The 21,596-nt window shown below is 43.1% G+C and overlaps 2 protein-coding genes across 2 annotated transcripts; both read right to left on the reverse strand.

Moving 5' to 3' along the window:
- Positions 1 to 2,973: 2,973 nt before the first annotated feature.
- On the reverse strand, positions 2,974 to 6,816 carry LOC116508212 (sigma intracellular receptor 2-like). The gene is made up of 3 exons (XM_032216744.1): positions 6,626 to 6,816; positions 3,898 to 4,042; positions 2,974 to 3,273 (listed from the first exon to the last, which is right to left on the reverse strand). The coding sequence occupies exons 1-3, from the start codon at positions 6,737 to 6,739 to the stop codon at positions 3,023 to 3,025; spliced, it is 510 nt and encodes a 169-aa protein (XP_032072635.1). The 5' UTR covers positions 6,740 to 6,816; the 3' UTR covers positions 2,974 to 3,022.
- An 8,805-nt stretch (positions 6,817 to 15,621) lies between these two features.
- LOC116508213 (sigma intracellular receptor 2-like) lies at positions 15,622 to 20,526 on the reverse strand. The gene is made up of 3 exons (XM_032216745.1): positions 20,246 to 20,526; positions 16,878 to 17,022; positions 15,622 to 15,922 (listed from the first exon to the last, which is right to left on the reverse strand). Exons 1-3 carry the CDS (start codon positions 20,357 to 20,359, stop codon positions 15,672 to 15,674), a joined length of 510 nt encoding a protein of 169 aa, XP_032072636.1. The 5' UTR covers positions 20,360 to 20,526; the 3' UTR covers positions 15,622 to 15,671.
- Positions 20,527 to 21,596: the final 1,070 nt, after the last annotated feature.

Genomic DNA, 21,596 nt, shown 5'->3' on the forward strand with positions numbered 1-21,596 from the left:
GGGTCCACTGGTGGAACCTCTTCTAACCGGTTCGGTAGATTTGACGAACCGGTTCTACCGAATAGGTGCGAACTGGTAGGAACCCACCTCTGCCCAGGACCTAAAGCCCATGTGGCTCTGTTCATCAATAAACCATCTTTCCAATCAGCCTCCATGTTTCCAGTGTCTTTCTCCCCACTTGGAACTGAACCCAGATGGAGATTTCTTCCAACACATCAGCCTGGTAAACTCGCAAGATCCGTTTTTCTCGCCATGTACATGTATACATCTTAATTAGATTTCTTCTGTTGCTTCTCTGTGTCATATATGTGTGTATATGCATCATTTTCTATTTATTTATTTAATCGTGTTTATGTAGCGTATATTGAAGGTATGACTCTTTGAGAGCTGTATGCAATGAAATTTCATTTTAATGTATGCCTATTAGTGTACATTCGAAGTGACAATAAAGTTTTTCTAAGCTTATATGGGGGCAAGCCTGAAAGAGAGAAGAGAATAGAAGAGGCTTCTGTAGGGCAAGCCTGAGGGAGGTAAGGGGATAGGACAGGAGAGGGTTCTATGGGGCTAGCCTGAGGGAGAGACCAGGATAGGATAGGAGAGGATTATATGGGGCAACCCTGTTAGAGAAGAGAAGAGAAGAGGCTTCTGTGGGGCAACCCTGAGGGAGAGAAGGGGATAGGAAAGGAGAGGATTCTGTGGGGCAAGCTTGAGGGAGAGAAAGGAATAAGATAGAAGAGGCTTCATGAGCAGAGGTGGCGCAGTGGTTAGGGTGCAGTACTGCAGGCCACTTCAGCTGACTGTGATCTGCAGTTCAGCGGTTCAAATCTCACCGGCTCAAGGTCGACTCAGCCTTCCATCCTTCCGAGGTGGGTGAAATGAGGACCCAGACTGTGGGGGGGCGATATGCTGACTCAATTTGCTTAAAAATTTGTAAACCGCTTAGAGAGGGCCGAAAGCCCTATTAAGCAGTATAGAAGTCTAATAAATAAACAAAATAAATAAACCCTGAGGGAGAGAAGGGGAGAGGAGAGGAGAGGCTTCTGTGGGTCAAGCCTGAGGGAGAGAAAGGAATAAGATAGAAGAGGCTTCTGTGGGGCAACCCTGAGGGAGAAAACAGGATAGATAGGAGAGGCTTCTGTGGAGCAACCCAAGGGAAAGAAAATAATATGATAGGAGAGGCTTCTGTGGGGCAACCCTGAGGGAGAGAAGGGGATAGGAGAGAAGCTTTTGTGGGTCAAGCCTGAGGGAGGTAAGGGGATAGGACAGGAGAGGCTTTTGTGGGGCAAGCTTGAGGGAGAGAAAGGGGTAGAAGAGGCTTCTGTGGGGCAACTCTGAGGGAGAGAAGGGGATAGGACAGGAGAGGCTTCTGTGGGCAGAAGAGCCCAGCAGCCAGAGAGAGGGAGAGAGGGAGGGAAAGAAGGGCCGACCAGCTACCTAAATACCATGCCATCATGTGACCTGCATGCTGGGAAAAGACTGACCATCACCCCACCATGGGTCTCAAGCACATAGAGGTGTCTGAGGGACCAGTGTGGACCGGCAGCCATACCAAGAGGGCCAGGAGAACCTGGACTCCAGCTACACAAGGAAGGTAGAAGCACCAGCAATTTTTCATCTGGGTTTTTTTCCCTGCAATTTAAGAAAAGCTTTTTATGATGTTGGGGTAACCCATCTATCTGGCGTTCTCTTCACCTCAGATTTGTGAAACAACCCCTTTTACGAGAAAAGCAGGTTGTTTTATGGCATAACACTATTTCAGATGGTTTCCTAAGACCCCTCCGGAGAATATTTTCCATCTGACAGGTACACTGAGGCCTAGTTCCTACAGGTAGTCCTCAACTTAGAACAGTTCATTTAGTGACCATTCTAAGTTACAACGGCACTGAAAAAAGTAACTTATGACCACTTTTCCACACTTGTGACTTTTGCAGTATCCTCAAGTTCACGTGATTTACATTTGGATGCTTGACAACTGGTTCGTATTTATGACGGTCGTAGTGTCCTGAGGTAATGTGATCCTCTTTTGTGCCCTTTTGACAAGCAAAGTCAATGGGGGAACCAGATTCACTTAACAATCATGTTACTACCATGTTTCCCCCAAATAAGAGGGTCTTATTTTCTTTTGAACACCCTCCCCCCCTGAAATAAGTACTTGGCCTTATTTTCCGGGAGGTCTTATTATTTTTGAGGTGCAGGAGGTGGTGAGCGTGGTCACCTCATGGCTGCTGCTGTGTTGCAATATTTTTTGGGACGGCTTATTTTAGCGCATGCGCTCAAAAGCCCAATTGGGCTTATTATTCGGGGAGGTCTTATTTTGGGGGAAATAGAGTACCGTATTTTTCAGAGTATAAGACCCACCAAGATTTTGAAAGAGGCAAATTAAAAAAAAAGGTTTTGCACTCTGCAAATCTCCCGAAAATGGCCCGTTCTTCATGAAAATGGGACTGTTCCCCCTCCAAAAAAAGGCATGCCTAGCCTTTAGGGGGCTTGCAGAGTGCTCCTGGGGGGTGCCCCCCCTAAACAAGCAAAACATGGCTCATTTTTGTCAAAATATTGCATGCATAGCCTTTAGGAGGCTTATAAAGTACTCCTGGGGGCTGGGGGAGGGAAAATTGAGCAAAAAATGGCCTATTTTTCACTCATTTCTGCCATCTCCAGCCCCCAGGAGCACCCTGGAAGCCTCCTAAAGGCTCTGCATGGACATTTTGGTGAAGGGACAGGGCTTCAGGGGGCAAAAAATGCTGTATTCAGTGTATAAGACGCACCCAGATTTTCAGCCTCTTTTTTGAGGGAAAAAGGTCTGTCTTATACTCCAAAAAATATGGTATGCCAAAAATGTGGCAAGAAAAGTCGTGAAATGGGGCAAAACTCACTTAACATCCTCACTTAGCAACATAAATTCTGAGCTCTGTTGTGGTCATAAGTCGAGGACTACCTGTGCTTTGCTCCCTTAGGGACACAGACATACTGTCCTTGGTCTAATTGGCACGTCTTCCTTCCCAAAGGAGAAAAGCCAAAGGTTTTATTTCTTCTTCTTTTTTTCAACTGGCTTATAAGCAGAGCTGAACAGTACAAAAAGCAGCATCGCGAGAGAAATTGCTAAGAAAGGGGCGTAGAAAGCAGATAGGGTCAGGCGTTCCTGCAGAGTCTGTGGACTCGGGACTTTAGCGTTGGAGAAATCCGTAAACAGGATGTGGGCCAGGCAAGCGACCACCGTTGTCGTTACGTGCGTTGCGTAGATAATCACAGGAGTCCGGATCCACTTGCAGTTCCCTGCATAAAAAAACAAACACTTTTTAAAAATAATTGCAGCCTTAGGTCAAAAAAACTCAAGTGTTTATTTTCTAATTTGCATACAAATGTAAATATTGATAGACCTCAACTTATAACCACAATTGGGACGAGAACTGCTGTGCAGGTAAGACACCTCTAACACCCCTTGTGGTGTGTGTTCTGTTAAGATACAACCTGTTGTGCCTTAAAATGGCTTCTACTGTACAGGACAGTGGAGTTGCCATTGTAACTCCCCTCCATACAGGGGCTACTTCTTGTAAGGGGGAAAATCCAGCATTAGAAATTATGTTTGGTCGGGACATTTTCGCCCTATATATAAATACCTGGACAATGCCGGGTTATCAATTAGTTCAGTGGTGGAATTCAATTATTTTTACTACCGATTTAGTGGGCGTGGCTTTGTGGACGTGGCAGGGGAAGGTTACTGCAAAATCCCCATTCCCTCCCGATCAGCTGGGACTCGGGAGGCAAAGAATAGAACACCTTTTGATCTTCAAACCCCATTAGGAAATATTTGCATTCTTCTCTCCAAGGTTGATTTATCGTAGTTTTGTGCCCACCCAATATCCTGCTCCCCTACTTCACACAAACTGGCACGCTTACCTTTCCAGAAGGCGTAGGCAGCAACGGGAAAGAAAAACAATTGTAGAAAACCTTCGGAGTAAAGGAAACACTGGAACCAGGGTTCTGGGTTTACCACCAATGGATCCTTGAATGTAGTTGCGTACCAGGTCAACGCATCGGTTAGCTTTAGGAATAGAGAAGATGGTTGGTGAATTAGGAGGAGGAGAAGGGCACCTAAATCTTCCTTTTAATCTTCTATCTATGGTGGTAGTGTGTGTAAGAGAAGCTGCGTAACAGAAACGCTGCCCCATTTTAATGGTGGTTGGGAAACTGATGCAAAGCATGTAGGTAGAACTCGGCACTGGTTGGTTTGGCTAGTTTTGTTAGCACGGGGGAAGATGTTTACTTCTTTCTCAAACTATGTGATAGGCTTTGATTACAACTTTTACAGGCCAATAGAAGAGACTATCCATCAGTCAGGTTGAACTGAGGAGTTCTTGGTGCTCTCTGAGCTTCAGTGATTGCTTGCAGACGTTTTATGCTCAAATGAGGTAATAGCATCAGTGCGACTGAGTGTGTTTGCTCCCTGTTTATATACAGTAGTTTGCTCGGCTAATGTTGGCTCTTATTCTTGGTAGTTCTTTGGTTAGGGTATCAAGTAACTGTGTTGAGTGACAAGAAGAGGGCTCTCATACTAAAGACAAGATAACTTGAGGGGCTCCAAACCAGACTCCTCCTTCCATTTCCATTTATGGCCCTCCTGGTCTCTCTCTCCTATTCTTTCTCTAGCTGTGTTGGCAAAGCAGCCTTAAACAGGTCAGTTCTTGCCTTAAGAGCAGAGTTCACACAACAAAGCACCTGAGGGCAAGACAAGAAGCAATGGGTGAAAACTAATCAAGGACAGAAGCAACCTAGAACTAAGGAGAAATTTCCTGATAGATGAACAATTGATCAGTGGATCAATTTGCCTCCAGAAGTTGTGAATGCCCCAACACTGGACGTTTTAAAGAAGATGTTGGATATCCATTTGTCTGAAGTGGTGTAGGGTTTTCTGCCTAAGCACGGGGTTGGTCTAGAAGACCTCCAAGGTCCCTTCCAACTCTGTTATTCTATTTTATTACATATGGTTAATTCCACCTTCTTGGACCACATCTCTCTTTTTTTGCCTCTTTCCTTCATCTTTTAAGACTGTACATCCACTTGAAGAATTAAACTGTAATCACAGCCTCCATCTTCATTTTTTCAGAAGGCTGCAACGGATGAGATAAAGAATAGACTTGTATTGATTTTTTAAAATCTCTCTCTCTCTCTGTCTCTCTTTATCTATCTATCTATCTATCTATCTATCTATCTATCTATCTATCTATCTATCTATTTATCTACCTACCTACCTACTTACCTACCTACCTACCTATCTATATATCATCTATCTATCTATCATCTATCTATCTATCTATCTATCTATCTATCTATCTATCTATCTATCTATCTATCTATCTATCTATCTATCATAGAATAGAGTTGGAAGGGACCTTGGAGGTCTTCTAGTCCAACCTCCCGTATAGGCAGGAAAGCCTACACCACTTCAGACAAATGGTTATCCAACATCTTCTTAAAAACCTCCATTGTTGGAGCATTCACAACTTCTGGAGGCAAATTGTTCCCCTGATCAATTGTTCTAACTATCAGGAAATTTCTCCTTAGTTCTAAGTTTGCTTCTCTCCTTCATTAATTCTAGACATACCCAGTTCCTGCAACCGTTCTTCATATGTTTCAGCCTCCAGTCACCTAATCATCTTTGTTGCTCTTTTCTGCACTCTTTCTAGAGTCTCCACATCATTTCTACATCGTGGTGACCAAAACTGAATGCAGTATTCCAAGTGTGGCCTTACCAAGGTATTAACACTTCTCATGACTTTGATTCTATCCCTCGGTTTATGCAGCCTAGAACTGTGTTGGCTTTTTTGGCAGCTGCTGCATACTGTTGGCTCTTATTTAAATGGTTGTCATCCATCTATCTATGTATCTATGTATCTATTTATCTACATTCCATCTATCTGTCCATCCATCCATCCTCTATTGCTAGATAATGTATGGATCAAATCCAGCTTTCTTTTAACTTCGATTCAAGAAGGTGCAAAGTTCCTTTCTAAAAGCAGAGTTCAGGGATGAGGGTTTAGCATATAAGGTTCCAAGAAGAGGTGAAATGTAGATTTTATCTTTCTGCATACCAGAATTTATGATCTTTACTTATTTAGGGGTCAAGTTTATATGCCACCCCCCCCCCCATCAAAGTGACTCTAGGCGGTATTCAATAAAACCAAGAATTTAACCATTTTGCAAACCTCTGCAAACAAGAAACCTAGTTAAAAGACAGGAAAGAGATTTGCATACATTTTGATCCGGTTTTTTTTTAGGTCAGATACACACAAACTGTTGTAAAATTGCTGGAATGAACCCAGCTTTTGCCCAGCTGGCATATTTGTACATTCTGACCTTTGCTACATAGAACAACACGTTTCCGAGTCTCAGAGTGTCGAAAGCGCGAATCTTGATAATCCAGCCATGACATATGGATCTATCCCCTCTTCCAGAGCTGGATGGTCCATGCAGCTTCCCCCATTCTTCAGCCTCTTCAGGCAGGAACGCGGAGCAAGTTTCCCGCACTTAGATGCGTAAATCCGATCCCAGATTCTTAAGCAAAGCGGATCCCAAAGCGATCTCTGCGGACCAGCTACAAAGAGCTCGGCGGTTCCCCTCTACTTACGCCGGCAGGGTAAACTCCAGGCAGCAACGGCTGCAGATTGAAGAGTAAAGTGATCGGGACGTGAATGAGGAAGTAGAACGCGAAGATCCACTCGAGGACGCGCGGCGCAGCCATCGCCTCTTCGGAGGATCAGTCGAGCTGGCAAGAGCGGAAGGAGGGATCGCCTTGCTCTGCACCCATTGGCTCTCCCTGGAGTGGAAGGGGCCTCCTGGCCAGATGGCCACGCCCACTTCACCAGGCTTGTCCTTTTTGGCAGTGGGAATGGTCTGCACGCCCCAATTTCGCCGCTCGGGCACTTAGTAGATCCATCTGGATCATTTCCCACGTTCCGCCGGATTTTCTTTTGGAGATCAGTCAACATTAGATGGGGAGCCTCGCAGTCTCTCTTAAATCAACCGTAGTTGCAAGAGCCCACTGTAACAACATTCTCAAAAGACAGAGGTCTTCAAACTTGGGCACTTTAAGACTTGTGGACTCTAACTCTCAGAATTCTCCAGCTCTGCTGGTTGGAAAATTCTGCTGGCTGGAGAATTCTGGCAGTTGAAGTCCACAAGTCTTAAAGTTGCCAGGTTTGGGGACCCCTGCATTAAGAGTTGTTAACCTAATCTTGCCTAGCTTCTTCTCTGGTAATATGGTACTGCTAACTAGAGCACCCAAAACATTTGCTAGACCAATTCTCAAATACAGTTCATTGTTGTGAAACCCGCACTGCATATGGAATTTTAATACAATTAAGCAAGTCCAGAGATATTTTCACAAGAACAGTGCTTGTCTCCTCTGCTTGCAAGAGAATATCTTATGCTACCAGGCATGAAATGTTGGACTTGCGCAACTTAGAACTACGCCGCCTTTGGTCTGACCTAAGGGTAGTACATACAATTATCTGCAGTGTCTTACCTCTCCTACCTGTCAATGACTACTTCAGCTTCAACCTCAATAACACACGGGCAAACAATAGATACAAACTCAAGGTAAACCGTTCCAAACTCAACTGCAGAAAATACGACTTCAGCAACAGAGTGGTCAATGCCTGGAATGCACTATGTGACTCCGTGGTTTCATCCCCAATCCCCCAAAACTTAACCTTAGACTATCTACTGTTGACTCACCCCCTTCCTAAGAGGTCTGTAAAGGGGTCTTGCATACCGTCAATGTGCCTACCGTCCCTGTCTTACTGTGCCTACTTATTTGTATCCATTTCCTGTATTCATAATTACGTTTATACTTATATCTGTTATCTTATACATGTTTGACAAAATAAATAAAATTAAAAAATAAGTTAAATTAAGATTGCTGGGTATGTAGGAATGCTTGCCCAAAATTTAACCATGCCTTGCATACCCTGAATAACCTGCACAAGTTGCATCCATACAATTGTGTAGATCAGGGAGTACAATCTTGGCAACTTTTAAGATTTGTGGACTTCAACTCCCAGACTTCCCCAGCCAGCTATGCTATGGCTTCTGGCAATTGAAGTCCACAAACAGGTTGCTAAGTTTAGACACCCCAATCTACATGATCAGAGTATTTTTAATTAAGCAAGGAATGGTTAAAATTTCGGGCAAGCATGTCCACGCAGACCCAGCCAATCTTGCTTAGAGGTCCTTCCATCCCTGAAGGTCGTCCAGAGTCTTAAATGTTGCCAAAGTTGTGACACCCCCTCCCCCATGTAGGTTAAAAATATGGTTGATGACGAGTTTGGGAAGTCCGAAGTTGACTTGCTCTTCAACATTTTTGTGGACTCTGACAGGCTGGGCAGCCAATAAAATTCTGGGAGTTTAAGTCCGCATCTCTTAAACTTGCCCATGTTGAGAAAGATTGGACTTAGATGGCGGAGATCAAGTCTAGCCAACAGTTGAATGAACCTTCCTGATGGAAGAGGATTAACTGGATCTCAATACACAGTTACCTTGCTGCTGTTTTCTAGAGGATACTTTGGAGGAGGCTAGAACATGATGGATTCTGGTGTCCAAATCACGTGGAATACAGTTAGCAGAATGAGCTGTGCTGGAGAAGTATCAACATGGCAAGAGTCAGTCTATATGGAAGCATATTCAAAAAAATTGATTCGGACCCACTTTTTAAAATGCACCAAATCAACAATTAAGCAGCCACAACAGGAAGTTTATGGAAAGAGTTCTGTGCTTCTGTTAAATGCTGAGGCGGCATTATTTTAGAATATTGTAGCTTTCTTTAAATTAACTGATTCCGCCAACGATCAAAAACACATCCATAATCAAACCTCTTTTTTGGTTTTTTAAAGGTGTTTGCACATATCTCAGCAGAAGAGGCCTCTTGGATGTCTGAGAAGGAAAGAGAAGCACTAAGAGATGATCCTTTTAGCTGAAGTAATTTTGTTAAACAAGTAACATTTTATCAAAAGGTCAGAGGCGCCATTTTAGTGAAAGGAACCGGTTTTCAAATGTGGAAGAGCTTGAACACTTTGTATTGCTTTCAACTATTTAAAATACTTTGTATGTATTATACGGCTACTTTATCCAACCTGCAAGAAGTTTGATTACTGCTACATGGCAGTAAAAACCAGTAGGAACTGCTAATGTTGCCATCTAATGGTGTTCATTTGGATGTTTTGTCCGAGATGACAGTTGTACTGTAATAATTCACATGATTCTCAATTGCCATGGTGGCACAGTGGTTAGAATGCAGTATTGCACGCTAATTCTGCCCACAGCCGGGAGATTGATCCTAACTCAGGGTTGACCCAGCCTTCCATCCCTCCAAGGTTTTTAAAATGAGGACCCAGATTGTTAGTGGCAACCTGCTGACTCTGTCAACTGTTTAGAGTGCTGTAAAACAGTACAAAGTGGTATGTAAGTCTAGGTGTTACTGCTATTACTATTCTCCATGTTGCTACATTAACAGTTTATCAACAGAGAATGGGGTGACGTCGCAATAGCACGACGTGCGATCTTGGTGCTCCCAGATCGCAGTTGATATTTCTGCCACTGGATGGTCCATTCGGATCTAAACCATCCCACAGAGACGGTGATTGAGAAGATCACCTCCTGCTGATCTCTGGGACACCGCAAAGTCCCTGAAAGATCCAGGAATAGCCTTTTTTCCAGTGACAGAAATGCAGCTAATGAAACTGCTGAAGTTGGGACAGCTCCGGAACGGGAAGAAAGAGAAAAGAGACAGTGTGTCAAATTGGTGAGGAAATTTTATTATTAGAAAAAGAGACTACCCCAAAAAAAATTTAGTAAATTAAAATTGAAGATAGAAGACTGTAAGTGACGAAAATTAATCTACATTAAACTTAGTGTGTTATCCTGTTTCTATTTTTTTTTTATGGATGGAATTTTTGGAAAGGCTTCCTATTTTTTAAACTGAATGGATTAATTTTTTCTTCTTTTTTCACTTTTGCTTACACCTATAGATTAAAATTTTCCTTTTTTTATATAATGCTTGATTGGATTGATTGGATTGTTTTTGATCTCCATTTAAGGGTTTTTCTCTTTCTTAAGCTTGGAATATAAAGAAGATAATAGGATAATAAGAAGGATTATAAAGAGGTTTGTAACAACAGGAGGAAAAGCACTTACACTGCCACTTAGAGGCTGGAGGCTGGATACATTGTTTTTTCTTCTTTCTCTTTGATCATTTGAGATTCAAGGTTCTTTCGGTTTGTTTACTGTGATAGTAGGAAGAGCACAAGTTGTTTATACAGGTGCCTTTTGGAAGTTCTATCACTAGCTATTGGAGGGAAGACAACATTTGGACTTGAAAGATAATAAATGAACCTGTTTGAAGTTTATTAAAATAGCCTTTAACCTACAGTGGCAGTGCCTGCAAAATTGAAAGAATGGCGCAGCACGAAAAAGAAATTGAAACATTGTAAATGATTATGTTTGAAATTCAAAATCTATTAGACAGAGAGAATTGAAAAGAGATTGGAGAATATGGAATATAAAACAGAAAAATTTGATGGAAAAACTGAGGATGTTTATCAAATGAAGAATGTGGAGGACTGAGTTCAAAAAATGGAAGAAAAAAATAGGCGAAGAGATAAGAAATCTGTGGATACTGACAACAAAGTGAGCGTGGTTGGTATTGGCAAGAGCGGAATATGGAAAGGGGAGAGAGATGGATTGGAACTCTACCCCAGACTTCAAAGCACAGAAGAAGAAAAGAGAGAAAAATTGACAGAGATAAGGAGATAAATCTTGACAGAAGCACCAATGATAACCAAAGATAAGCTGATGGAAAGAGCAGAATCAGATGCTGGGTTTCAAGCTTTTATGAGATACAAAAGGAACACCATGTTGCGAAGAGAGGTTCACACAAGATTTATTAAGAAAGTAACTAGAATATTAATGCTACAAATGGCAAGAGATATAAGACTGCACTATTACTGGAAAGATACAGGTTGATGCAATGAAAATGTATAATAAAAACTAAGCTAAATTTAGTTTACTAGTAGTATGTATTAAATGAAGTGACAATAGCTATAGTTAAATAATGATTAATAATGATAACAATACATATAGACATATTAGTTTGATAATATGAAATAAAAAAACAGTTTATCAACTGATGAAATATTATTGGGTATACATTTCATACTTGTCCTTGTTATTTACCATGCCACTTGCCCCCAATGTACCACTGAATTATTACCTCTAATATGGTACTAATATGTCACTGCAGTTTGTCTCCCAAACAGAGTTGACAATGTATTAGCAAAGCAATATCACATACAGCTGAAAAAGTGTGAATATTACCGATCCCTGAGGTTCAGCCAAAATCTCAACAGTGCAGCAACGAGCTGCTGCAATGAAAAAATTAAGATATAAGTGAACATAATCTTCCTTTCTCTTCATTTTAGGACTCAAGAAGTTTATAGGAAAAATACAATGAGCCATTAATTTTAAAGGAGTTATAAAATATGCAGGTTTTCAGGAACTAGTATTGTTTTGTATGATTATTGCATAAAAATAAACATTACTTTGCTAAATAAAGGAAGATACTATAGTCTATAGTAGCCAAAATCAGAAGGATATGCTTATGTATTTTAATAAAAATTGCTTGGAAAAAGCATTGCTAAAGTATAGTTTTGAAACCAGTTGGCTACAGTGGTAAGAATTAGGTGCTTCCTCTCTCAGTTAAAATAGGTATATTTATTGGCTAACCTTTTGTCTCTTTACAAATGAGAGGTCCCTGAAGAGGATACTCCTCTTTATTCAGGGCTAAACACCACGGCTCCTTTATTTTCTCTTTGAATTTAGCTTCTCGTTCCCTCGTTGTCCATGTTTATTTTCATACACGTCTTCTACTTTGTCTGAATCCTTCTCAAAAGTGAGGTGTCTAGCCCTTGAGTTGAAAATCTACTGCCCATGAGTGAAGAAAGATCTAGAATTCTCACCTCGGTTAATATGGAAAATGCAACCTTAGTCTCAGTCCTGCAGCTACCTTTAGTTGCCAACTCTGAAGCGTCAGTCATAATGTAAGTAGTCCAGAAGGGGTATTCAGCCAGTTCTGACAGGTTCTGGAGAACCAGTAGCGGACGTTTTGAGGACTTCAGAGAACCGTCCCTGCTTATCTTCTTTTGTTGCCCTTTACAGGAGAACAGAGCTGGAAAGCAGGTCAGTGGGGTGTGGAGGGAATGGGGATTTTGCAGTATCCTTCCCCTGCCACGCCCACAGAACCGGTAGTAAACTTTTTTGAATCCCACCACTGAAGTAGTCAGAGGTTTCAGTTATTCAACCAGCTCTCTGTGACCCGTCAATGGCCTCCTTTACATGCAACTTCATGTAACAAATCTTTGGAAGAGCCCAAATCCATTATTAATGAGTTGCATGCCCCAAATCAGTAGAAGGATAAAACAACAATAACAACAACATAGTCACGGATGTTTGTTTGCTTGTTTGTTTCAAATGTCACATTTAATGTTTTCACCACTGTACTTCAAAATCTACATTGTACAAAGTGACCCGCAAGTGTGCCACATTTAACAGACCAACCTCTGAGATTTTACCTTTCATACCTGTCAGCCTCCGCTTTGCATCTGCTTCGGCTGCCATTGAAACGGGGAAGGGGGGCATGGTATTTGGGGGGGGGAATCATTTTTGTGCTGGAGGAAGTTTCTGGACTCTGCACTGACCACCTTACTGCGCATGTGGAGGAGGAGTGTTTCCCGCCAAGGCCAACAGTCCGGCATTCCATCTTGGCGATGGCTTTCGAAGTTATCTCACACCTGACAATTGGGGGAATTATGATTGGACTGTGCACGGGATGCCAAGGGGAGGGGAATGACTTATACAATATATTATTCGCTTTTGCGCCTAATTAACCAGACTTAGCTTAGCTTCGCATCTATTCATTTATAATTAGTAAAAGTACACTTGATTTCAACAAATGGAGTCCAGTGGTTTTCTTTCCTGATAATTGAATGAAGGAAGGCTGACAATAAGCTAAGTCTCATTTCCACCTCACCCGGAGCTACAACCTTCCAAGGCGGGTGTCCTCACAAGAAGAAAAGAAATGTCTTTGCATGTGAGTGACCAAGAAGAAGATGAGGGGATGACGGCAGGACCATCTTTAACTGAAAGGCTGGCTGGGCTAAGAGTGGAAGAGCCTACTGTTCATCCCAGATGGACTTTGGGTGTGGGACAAAAAGAGGAGTCGGAGGAGTTGGATGCTGGAGTCACGAGAAGGAGACCAAAGAAAAAATCAGCAGATTGGGGTGACTCTGGGGAAGAGGATTACAAGCTGCCCCACGCCATGAAACTCCTCGAGGAAGCTTGGTTTGAACGCAAAAGCCGTAAAAGAGCAGTGGAAAGGGAGCCAGCTGAAGATCTTGAGCAAAGGTACTCGATGCATAGGTTAAGGGAGGGTGAAGAAGCCGAGGGGGTTTGGGTGCAAGAAAACCCAGAACCAGCCTCCCCCCTCCAGCTAGGGCCGCTCAAAGTGTAGGGGGGGGGGCCCAGACGCCGCCGTATTTTAACTGTAAAATACGATGGAGATTCTAAGACTTTAGGACTTTTTTTCATTCAGGTCTGGAATTAAATGGAAATCTATGGACCTGATTTAGAGACTGATGAAGTGCGGATGGTGTTAACGTCCTTAGAAAAAAAAGCGGCTGAATGGATGGTGAGCCTACACAAATGCAATTCCCCCCCTCCTGAGGAATTTTAATGACTTTATGGCAGCCATGAAGAGGTTTGATGACCCGCTCACTGAGAGACGCGGGCACCTGAAATTTATGGCCCTGAAGCAGGGAAATAGACTGGTGGCAGATTATGTCCAGGAGTTTCAACAGTTGTCAGTCTATATGAGGGGGTGGTCAGAAGACGCTTTGTTGGATCAGTTCGCTGAGGGATTGAATGAAAAAATATACCAGCAGTGCATAAACAGACATATTGCCCGCCAGGTGACTGCTTGGTATGAACACGTGGCAGATGTTGAGTTGGATTTGGCCAGGCTTCAATGCATGAAAGAGGGAGAAGCGGAGAAATCCCCCCAGCAGCTCCAAAAGCCCCCCTCCCTCTGCCCCAGAAGTGAGGGAAAAGGGAGTTTCACCAGCAAAACCAAGCCTTTCACGTGCTTCCACTGCGGGAAGGAAGTCCATGAATTGCTGCGTAAAATTGCCTCAGACCACTCCACCCCCTCCCCGAAAAGAGGGAAGAGCAAGTAAGGCCCCGGACAGCAAAAGAGAGGCTGCGTGAGCCGCTGAAAATGTTCCCCAGCTTTTCCAGCCGGAGGAGGAGGGAGGCGTTAGTTCCAGCTCATCTGGCGAATCAGATGAGGAACAATCTCATCGCTGGGTAAGTTCAAAAAAGGGCCCCATGCTTATCCCAATTGAACGAAGAGTGCCACCTTCTGGCGCGACTGAAAAACTTTTAGCTCTCCTAGATTCGGGCTGTTCTCGCTGTATGATAAGTCCTGAAATGGTGGAAAACCCTGGCTTAAAATTGAGGACTTTGTTTTTTGCCAAATTGATGGTTCTATTGCGGGCGGGGGTCCTGCTCATTTTTCCACTGAGCCCTTAGAAATGAAAATGGGGACCCATCAAGAATTAATCACTTTTATTGTGGCACCTGGAATGGACCGGCCCCTTATTTTGGGACTGCCCTGGCTTCGTAAGTGGAACCCTCGCATTAACTGGAGAAAGGGGTGGTTACGCATTCGCACTAGCACACCCCCTGAACGGGAGGTTGAGACTCCAGATCCTGCTGATTCTAACCCCGCATTAGCCGCCAGGGGGCAGGAGAGGATCGAAGGAGAGGAGAAAATTCCGAAAGAATATTGGGACCTAAGGGGAGTGTTTAGTGAGAAATCTTCTGATAAACTCCCCCCCCCCATGACAGACCCACTGATTGCACCATTGATATTTTGCCTGGGGTAAAGCTTCCCAAGCCCCAAATATATTCAATGTCCCCTAGGGAAATGGAGGAAATGAGAAGATTCATTGATAAAAATTTGGAGAGGGGCTTTATAGAACCGGCTAGTGTCTTCATGGGCTCTTTTTAAGTTAAAAAGACGATTCTCATTCAAGTTAATTGAAACGTTGCAGTTGGTTTAGTTTGCTTTAAATTCTCAGGAGCCACACAAAAAAAACAAAAGTAATTCAGCATCTTTGTTTGAGAAAGTTTCAAGTCTCTACGGGGTCTTATTTTCTTTTGACCCCCGAAATAAGCGCTTGGCCTTATTTTCTGGGGGGTCTTATTATTTTTGAGGTGCAGGAGGCAGTGAGCGTGGTCACCTCATGGCTGCTGCTGTGTTGCAATATTTTTGGGGAGGCCTTATGTTAGCGCATGCGCTCAAAAGCCCGAATGGGCTTATTATCCGGGGAGGTCTTATTTTCGGGGAAACAAGGTAATTTAACAACTGCAGTTTTAAAATGTGGCAAGAAAAGTCGTAAAATGGGGCAAAACTCACTTAACACCCTCACTTAGCAACATAAATTCTGGCTCCGCTGTGGTCGTAAGTCGAGGACTACCTGTGCTTTGTTCCCTTAGGGACACAGACACACTGTCCTCGGTCTAATTGGCAGATCTTCCTTCCCAAAGGAGAAAAGCCAAATGTTTTATTTCTTCTTCTTTTTTTCAACTGCCTTATAAGCAGAGCTGAACAGTACAAAAAGCAACATCGCGAGGGGAATTGCTAAGAAAGGGGCATAGAAAGCAGATAGGGTCAGGCGTTCCTGCAGAGTCTGTGGACTCGGGACTTTAGCGTTGGAGAAATCCGCAAACAGGATGTGGGCCAGGCAAGCGACCACCGTTGTCGCTACGTGCGTTGCGTAGATAATCACAGGAGTCCGGATCCACTTGCAGTTCCCTGAATCGAAAAAGAAACACTTTTTAAAAATAATTGCAGCCTTAGGTCCAAAAAACCTCAAGTGTTTATTTTCTAATTTGCATACAAATGTAAAATATTGGTAGTCCTCAACTTATAACCACAATTGGGACGAGAACTGCCCTTGCTAAGAAGGTGGCTGTTAATGGAGTCACGTCAACTTTATTACTTTTTTTTGCCACAGATGTTAAGCAAATGACCGCAGTTCAGAAAATTACATGGTGGTTAAGTGAATTCAACTTTCCCTATTATAATAAGAGATAGAAATAAGAGAAAGGGGGAATATTAGTTTATACACGTTTATATAATAAAATAAGAGCAATAATATGGAATAATTGAATAACGAGGGACTGCAACTTAATATAAATATGTGTTACTATTGGAAATATATCTTGGGGGGAAAGTAATAACTATAACTAATTCTATTAGTTTTATTTGTATTAGAATGTACGATACCCAGGTGTCACACTGTTCACACATTGATATGTTTGTAAAAAAATAAAATAAAATAAAAAACTTTAAAAAAAAAACCCTTTCCCCATTGACTTTGCGGTTCCATCACAAATGTGTGCACAACAAAAGCGCGCCTGACTAAACCGCGGTGACTAAAGAGCGGTGACAAAACCGCGCGACGATTGAGCGACTAATTAGCCCTAAAGCGCGCCGACAAAAGCACGCCGACAGAAGCGCCCTGTAACGGAACCCTAAACCTAACCCTAACCGTAAACCTTACCTTAAATTAAATTGCGCTTCTGTCGGCGCGCTGTTGTCAGCACGCTTTTGACATCACGGTTTTAGCGCCGCGGTGTTGTCGGCGCGCTTATGACGTTCACGCTTTTGTCGGGTCACGGACTTTGCTCGTTGGACGCCAATTGGGAAGGTGAAAATGGTAATCACATATCCTGCTCCCCTAGTTCACACAAACTGGCACGCTTACCTTTCCAGAAGGCGTAGGCAGCAACGGGAAAGAAAAACAATTGTAGAAAACCTTCGGAGTAAAGGAATGACTGGAACCAGGGTTCTGGGTTTACCACCAATGGATCCTTGAATGTAGTTGCGTACCAGGTCATTGCATCGGTTAGCTTTAGGAATAGAGAAGATGGTTGGTGAGTAAGGAGGAGGAGAAGGACACCTAAATCTTCCTTTTAATCTTCTATCTATGGTGGCGGTGTGTGTAATAGAAGCTGCGTAATAGAAACGCTGCCCCATTTTAATGGTGGTTGGGAACCTGATGCAAAGCATGTAAGTAGAACTCGGCACTGGTTGGTTTGGCTAGTTTTGTTAGCATGGGGGAAGATGTTTACTTCTTTCTCAAACTATGTGATAGGTTTTGATTACAACTTTCACAGGCCAATAGAAGAGACTATCCATCAGTCAGGTTGAACTGAGGAGTTCTTGGTGCTCTCTGAGCTTCAGTGATTGCTTGCAGACATTTTATGATCAAATGAGGTAATAGCATCAGTGCGACTGAGTGTGTTTGCTCCCTGTTTATTATACAGTACTTTGCTCTGCCAATGTTGGCTCTTATTTTTGGTAGTTCTTTGATTAGGGTATCAAGTAACTGTGTTGAGTGACAAGAAGAGGGCTCTCATACTAAAGACAAGATAAGTTGACTCCGCCTCTTCAGACTCCCCCCTCCCTCCCATTTATGGCCCTCCTGGTCTCTCTCTCTCGCCTATTCTTTCAGTTCTTGCTTTAAGAGTAGAGTTCATATAACAAAACACCTGAGGACAGGACAAGAATGGGTGGAAAATAATCAAGGAGAGAAGCAACCTAGAACTTAGAAGAAATTTCCTGATAGTTAGAACAATTGATCAGTGGATCAATTTGCCTCCAGAGGTTGTGGGTGCTCCAACACTGGAAGTTTTTAAGAAGATGTTGGATATCCATTTGTCTGAAGTGGTGTAGGGTTTCCTGCCTAGGCAGGGGGTTGGACTAGAAGACCTCCAAGGTCCCTTCCAACTTGGTTATTCTAATCTATTACATATGGTTAATTCCACCTTCTAGCCTGCTAGTGGCTTTAGTGAATTGTGTGAAGCTTGAAAATGGGTTAATTCAACAGCAAAGTTCAGTATGTTGGGAGAACAAGATACTTGTAATCTCTTCCTGTTGCATAGTCCCCTTCTTGGACCACATCTCTCTTTTTTTGCCTCTTTCCTTCATCTATTAAGACTATGCATCCACTTGAAGAATTAAACTGTAGTCACAGCCTCCATCTTCATTTTTTCAGAAGGCTGCAACAGATGAGATAAAGAATAGACCTGTATTGATTTTTAAAAATCTATCTATCTATCTATCTATCTATCTATCTATCTATCTATCTATCTATCTATCAATCATCCATCTATCTATCTATCTATCTATCTATCTATCTATCTATCTATCTATCTATCTATCTATCATAGAATAGAGTTGGAAGGGACCTTGGAGGTCTTCTAGTCCAACCTCCTGCCTAGGCAGGAAACCCTACACCACTTCAGACAAACAGTTATCCAACATCTTCTTAAAAACTTCCAGTGTTGGAGCACCCACAACAGAGGTGGGTTCCTACCAGTTCGCACCTGTTCGGTAGAACCGATTCGTCAAATCTACCGATCCGGTTAGAAGAGGTTCCACCAGTGGACCCGGAAAGCAGGCCACACCTACAGAAGAGGTTCCAAAATTTTTTGAAACCCACCACTGACACACACACTCACAGAGACTCACATAGAGAGAGAAAGAGAAAGACAGGAAGGAAGAAAGAAAAAAAGAAAAAGTGAGAGAGAGATGAAAGAAAAAAAGGAAAAAGGGACAGAGAGACAAAAGGAAGGAGAGAGAGAGAGAGAGAGAGAGAGAGAGAGAGAGAGAGAGAGAACACATGGCCGGCAAGCCACTCCCACCAGGTCACATGGCCGGCAAGCCACTCCCACAAAGGAGGCCACACCCACAGAGTAGGTTCGAAAAATTTTTGAAACCCACAACATCTGGAGGCAAATTGTTCCACTGATTTAATTGTTCTGACTGTCAGGAAATTTCTCCTTAGTTCTAAGTTGTTTCTCTCCTTGATTAGTTTCCACCCATTGCTTATTGTTCTGCCCTGTGGTGCTTTGGAAAATAGGTTAACCCCCTCTTGTTTGTGGCAGCCCCTCAGATATAGGGACACTGCTATCAGGTCTCCTCTGGTCCTTCTTTTCATTAAACTGGACATGCCCAGCTCCTGTAACCATTCTTCCTATGTTTTCGTCTCCAGTCACCTAATCATCTTTGTTGCTCTTCTCTGAACCCTTTCTAGGGTCTCAGCATCTTTTTTACATTGTGGCGACCAAAATTGAATGTTGTATTCCAAGTGTAGCTTACCATGGCATTATAAAGTGGTATTAACACTTCATGTGATCTTATTATATTCCCCCGTTTATGCAGGCTAGAACTGTGTTGGCTTTTTTGGCAGCTAATGCACACTGCTGGCTCCTATTTAAATGGTTATCTCTTTCTTTCTTCCTTCCTTCCTTCCTTCCTTCCTTCCTTCCTTCCTTCATTCATTCATTCATTCATTCATTCATTCCATCTATCTGTACATCCATCCACCCTCTATTGCTAGATAATGTATGGATCAAATCCAGCTTCTTTTAACTTCCATTCAAGAAGGTGCAAAGTTCCTTTCTAAAAGCAGAGTTCATGGATAAAAGGGTTCCAGGAAGAGGTGAAATGTAGATTTTATTTTTCTGCATACCAGAATTTATGATCTTTACTTATATAGGGCTCAAATTTATATGCCAACAACGCCCTCCCCATCAAAGTGACTCTGGTCAGTATTCAATAAAACCAAGAATTTAACCATTTTGCAAATCTCTCCAAACAAGAAATGTAGATAAAACACAGGAAAGAGGTTTGCATACATTTTGATCCAGTTTCTTTTTTTAGGTCAGATACACACAAACTGTTGTAAAATTGCTGGAATGAAGCCCAGCTTTCCCCCCAACAGGCTTTTTGTACATCCTGACCTTTGTTACATAGCACAACCCGTTTCCTAAACCGAGAGTGTCGAAAGCGCTGTCTCTTCCCAAAAGAACCTTGGTAATCCAGTCAAGACACATGGATCTACCCCACACGCTGGATCCCCCCATCCCTTCATACAGAGCTGGATGGTCATGCAGCTTCCCCCATTCCCCACAGAATCCTGGTTCTTCAGCCTCTTCGGGCAGGAACGTGGAGCAAGTTTCCCGCACTTAGATGCGTAAATCCGATCCCAGATTCTTAAGCAAAGCGGATCCCAAAGCGATCTCTGCGGACCAGCCACAAAGAGCTCGGCGGTTCCCCTCTACTTACGGCGACAGGATAAACTCCAGGTAGCAACGGCTGCAGATCGACGAATAAAGTGATCGGGATGTGAATGAGGCAGAAGAACGCGAAGATCCACTCGAGGACGCGCGTCGCAGCCATCGCCTTTTCGGAGCTGGCAAGAGCCGGGAACGAACGATCGCCTTATTCTGCGCCCATTGGCTCTCCGTGGAGGGGGGGGGCTCCTGCCCAGATGGCCACGCCCCCTCCCCCAAGCTTGTCCTTTTTGGCAGTGGGAAAGATCTGCGCGCCCCAATTTCGCTGCTCAGGCACTTCGTGGACACACATTGAGACCATTTCCCACGTTCCGCCGGGTTTTGCTTGGGGAGATCATCCAAGATTAGATGAGGCGTCTGGGAGGGCGGAGCCACGCAGTCTCTCTTAAATCAACCGTAGTTGCCAAAGCCCATTGAAACAACATTGTCAAAAGACAGGTCTTCAAACTTGGCCACTTTAAGACTTGTGGACTTCAACTCTCAGAATTCCTCAGCCAGCAGAGCTGGCTGGAGAATTCTCTATGTTCATTTTTCTCAAGTCTTAAAGTGGCCAGTTTAGGGATTCCTGCAATCTCAATAATACGGGCAAACAATAGATACAAACTCAAGGTAAACTGCCCCAAAATACGACTTCAGCAACAGAGTGGTCAATGCCTCTGGAATGCACTACCTGACTGTTGTTACATCCTTAAATCCCCAAAACTTTAACCTTAGACTGTCCACTGTTGACTCACCGCATTCCTAAGAGGTCTGTAAAGGGGTCGTGCGTGGGCTCATCAACGTGCCTACTGTCCCTGTCTTACTGTGCCTACTTATTCGTATCCATTTCTTGTATTCATAATTATGTTTACACTTATATCTGTTATCTTATATATGCTTGACAAAATAAAATTAAAAAATGCCCAAAGTTTAACCATGCCTTGCATACTCTGAATAACCTGCATAAGTTGCATCCATACAATTGTGTAGATCAGGGTGTCCAATCTTGGCAACTTTTAAGATTTGTGGACTTCAACTCCCAGAATTCCCCAGCCAGCTATGCTATGGCTTCTGGCAATTGAAGTCCACAAACAAGTTGCTAAGATTAGACACCCCAATCTACATGATCAGAGTATTTTTAATTAAGCAAGGAATGGTTAAAATTTTGGGCAAGCATGTCCACGCAGACCCAGCCAATCTTGCTTAGAGGTCCTTCCATCCCTGAAGGTCGTCCAGTCTTAAATGTTGCCAAAGTCGTGACACCCCCTCCCCCATGTAGGTTAAAAATATGGTTGATGAGTTTGGGAAGTCCGAAGTTGACTTGCTCTTCAACATTTTTGTGGACTGTGACAGTCTGGGCAGTC

The sequence above is a fragment of the Thamnophis elegans genome, chromosome 4 (assembly GCF_009769535.1).
Source record: "Thamnophis elegans isolate rThaEle1 chromosome 4, rThaEle1.pri, whole genome shotgun sequence".
NCBI lineage: Eukaryota > Metazoa > Chordata > Lepidosauria > Squamata > Colubridae > Thamnophis > Thamnophis elegans.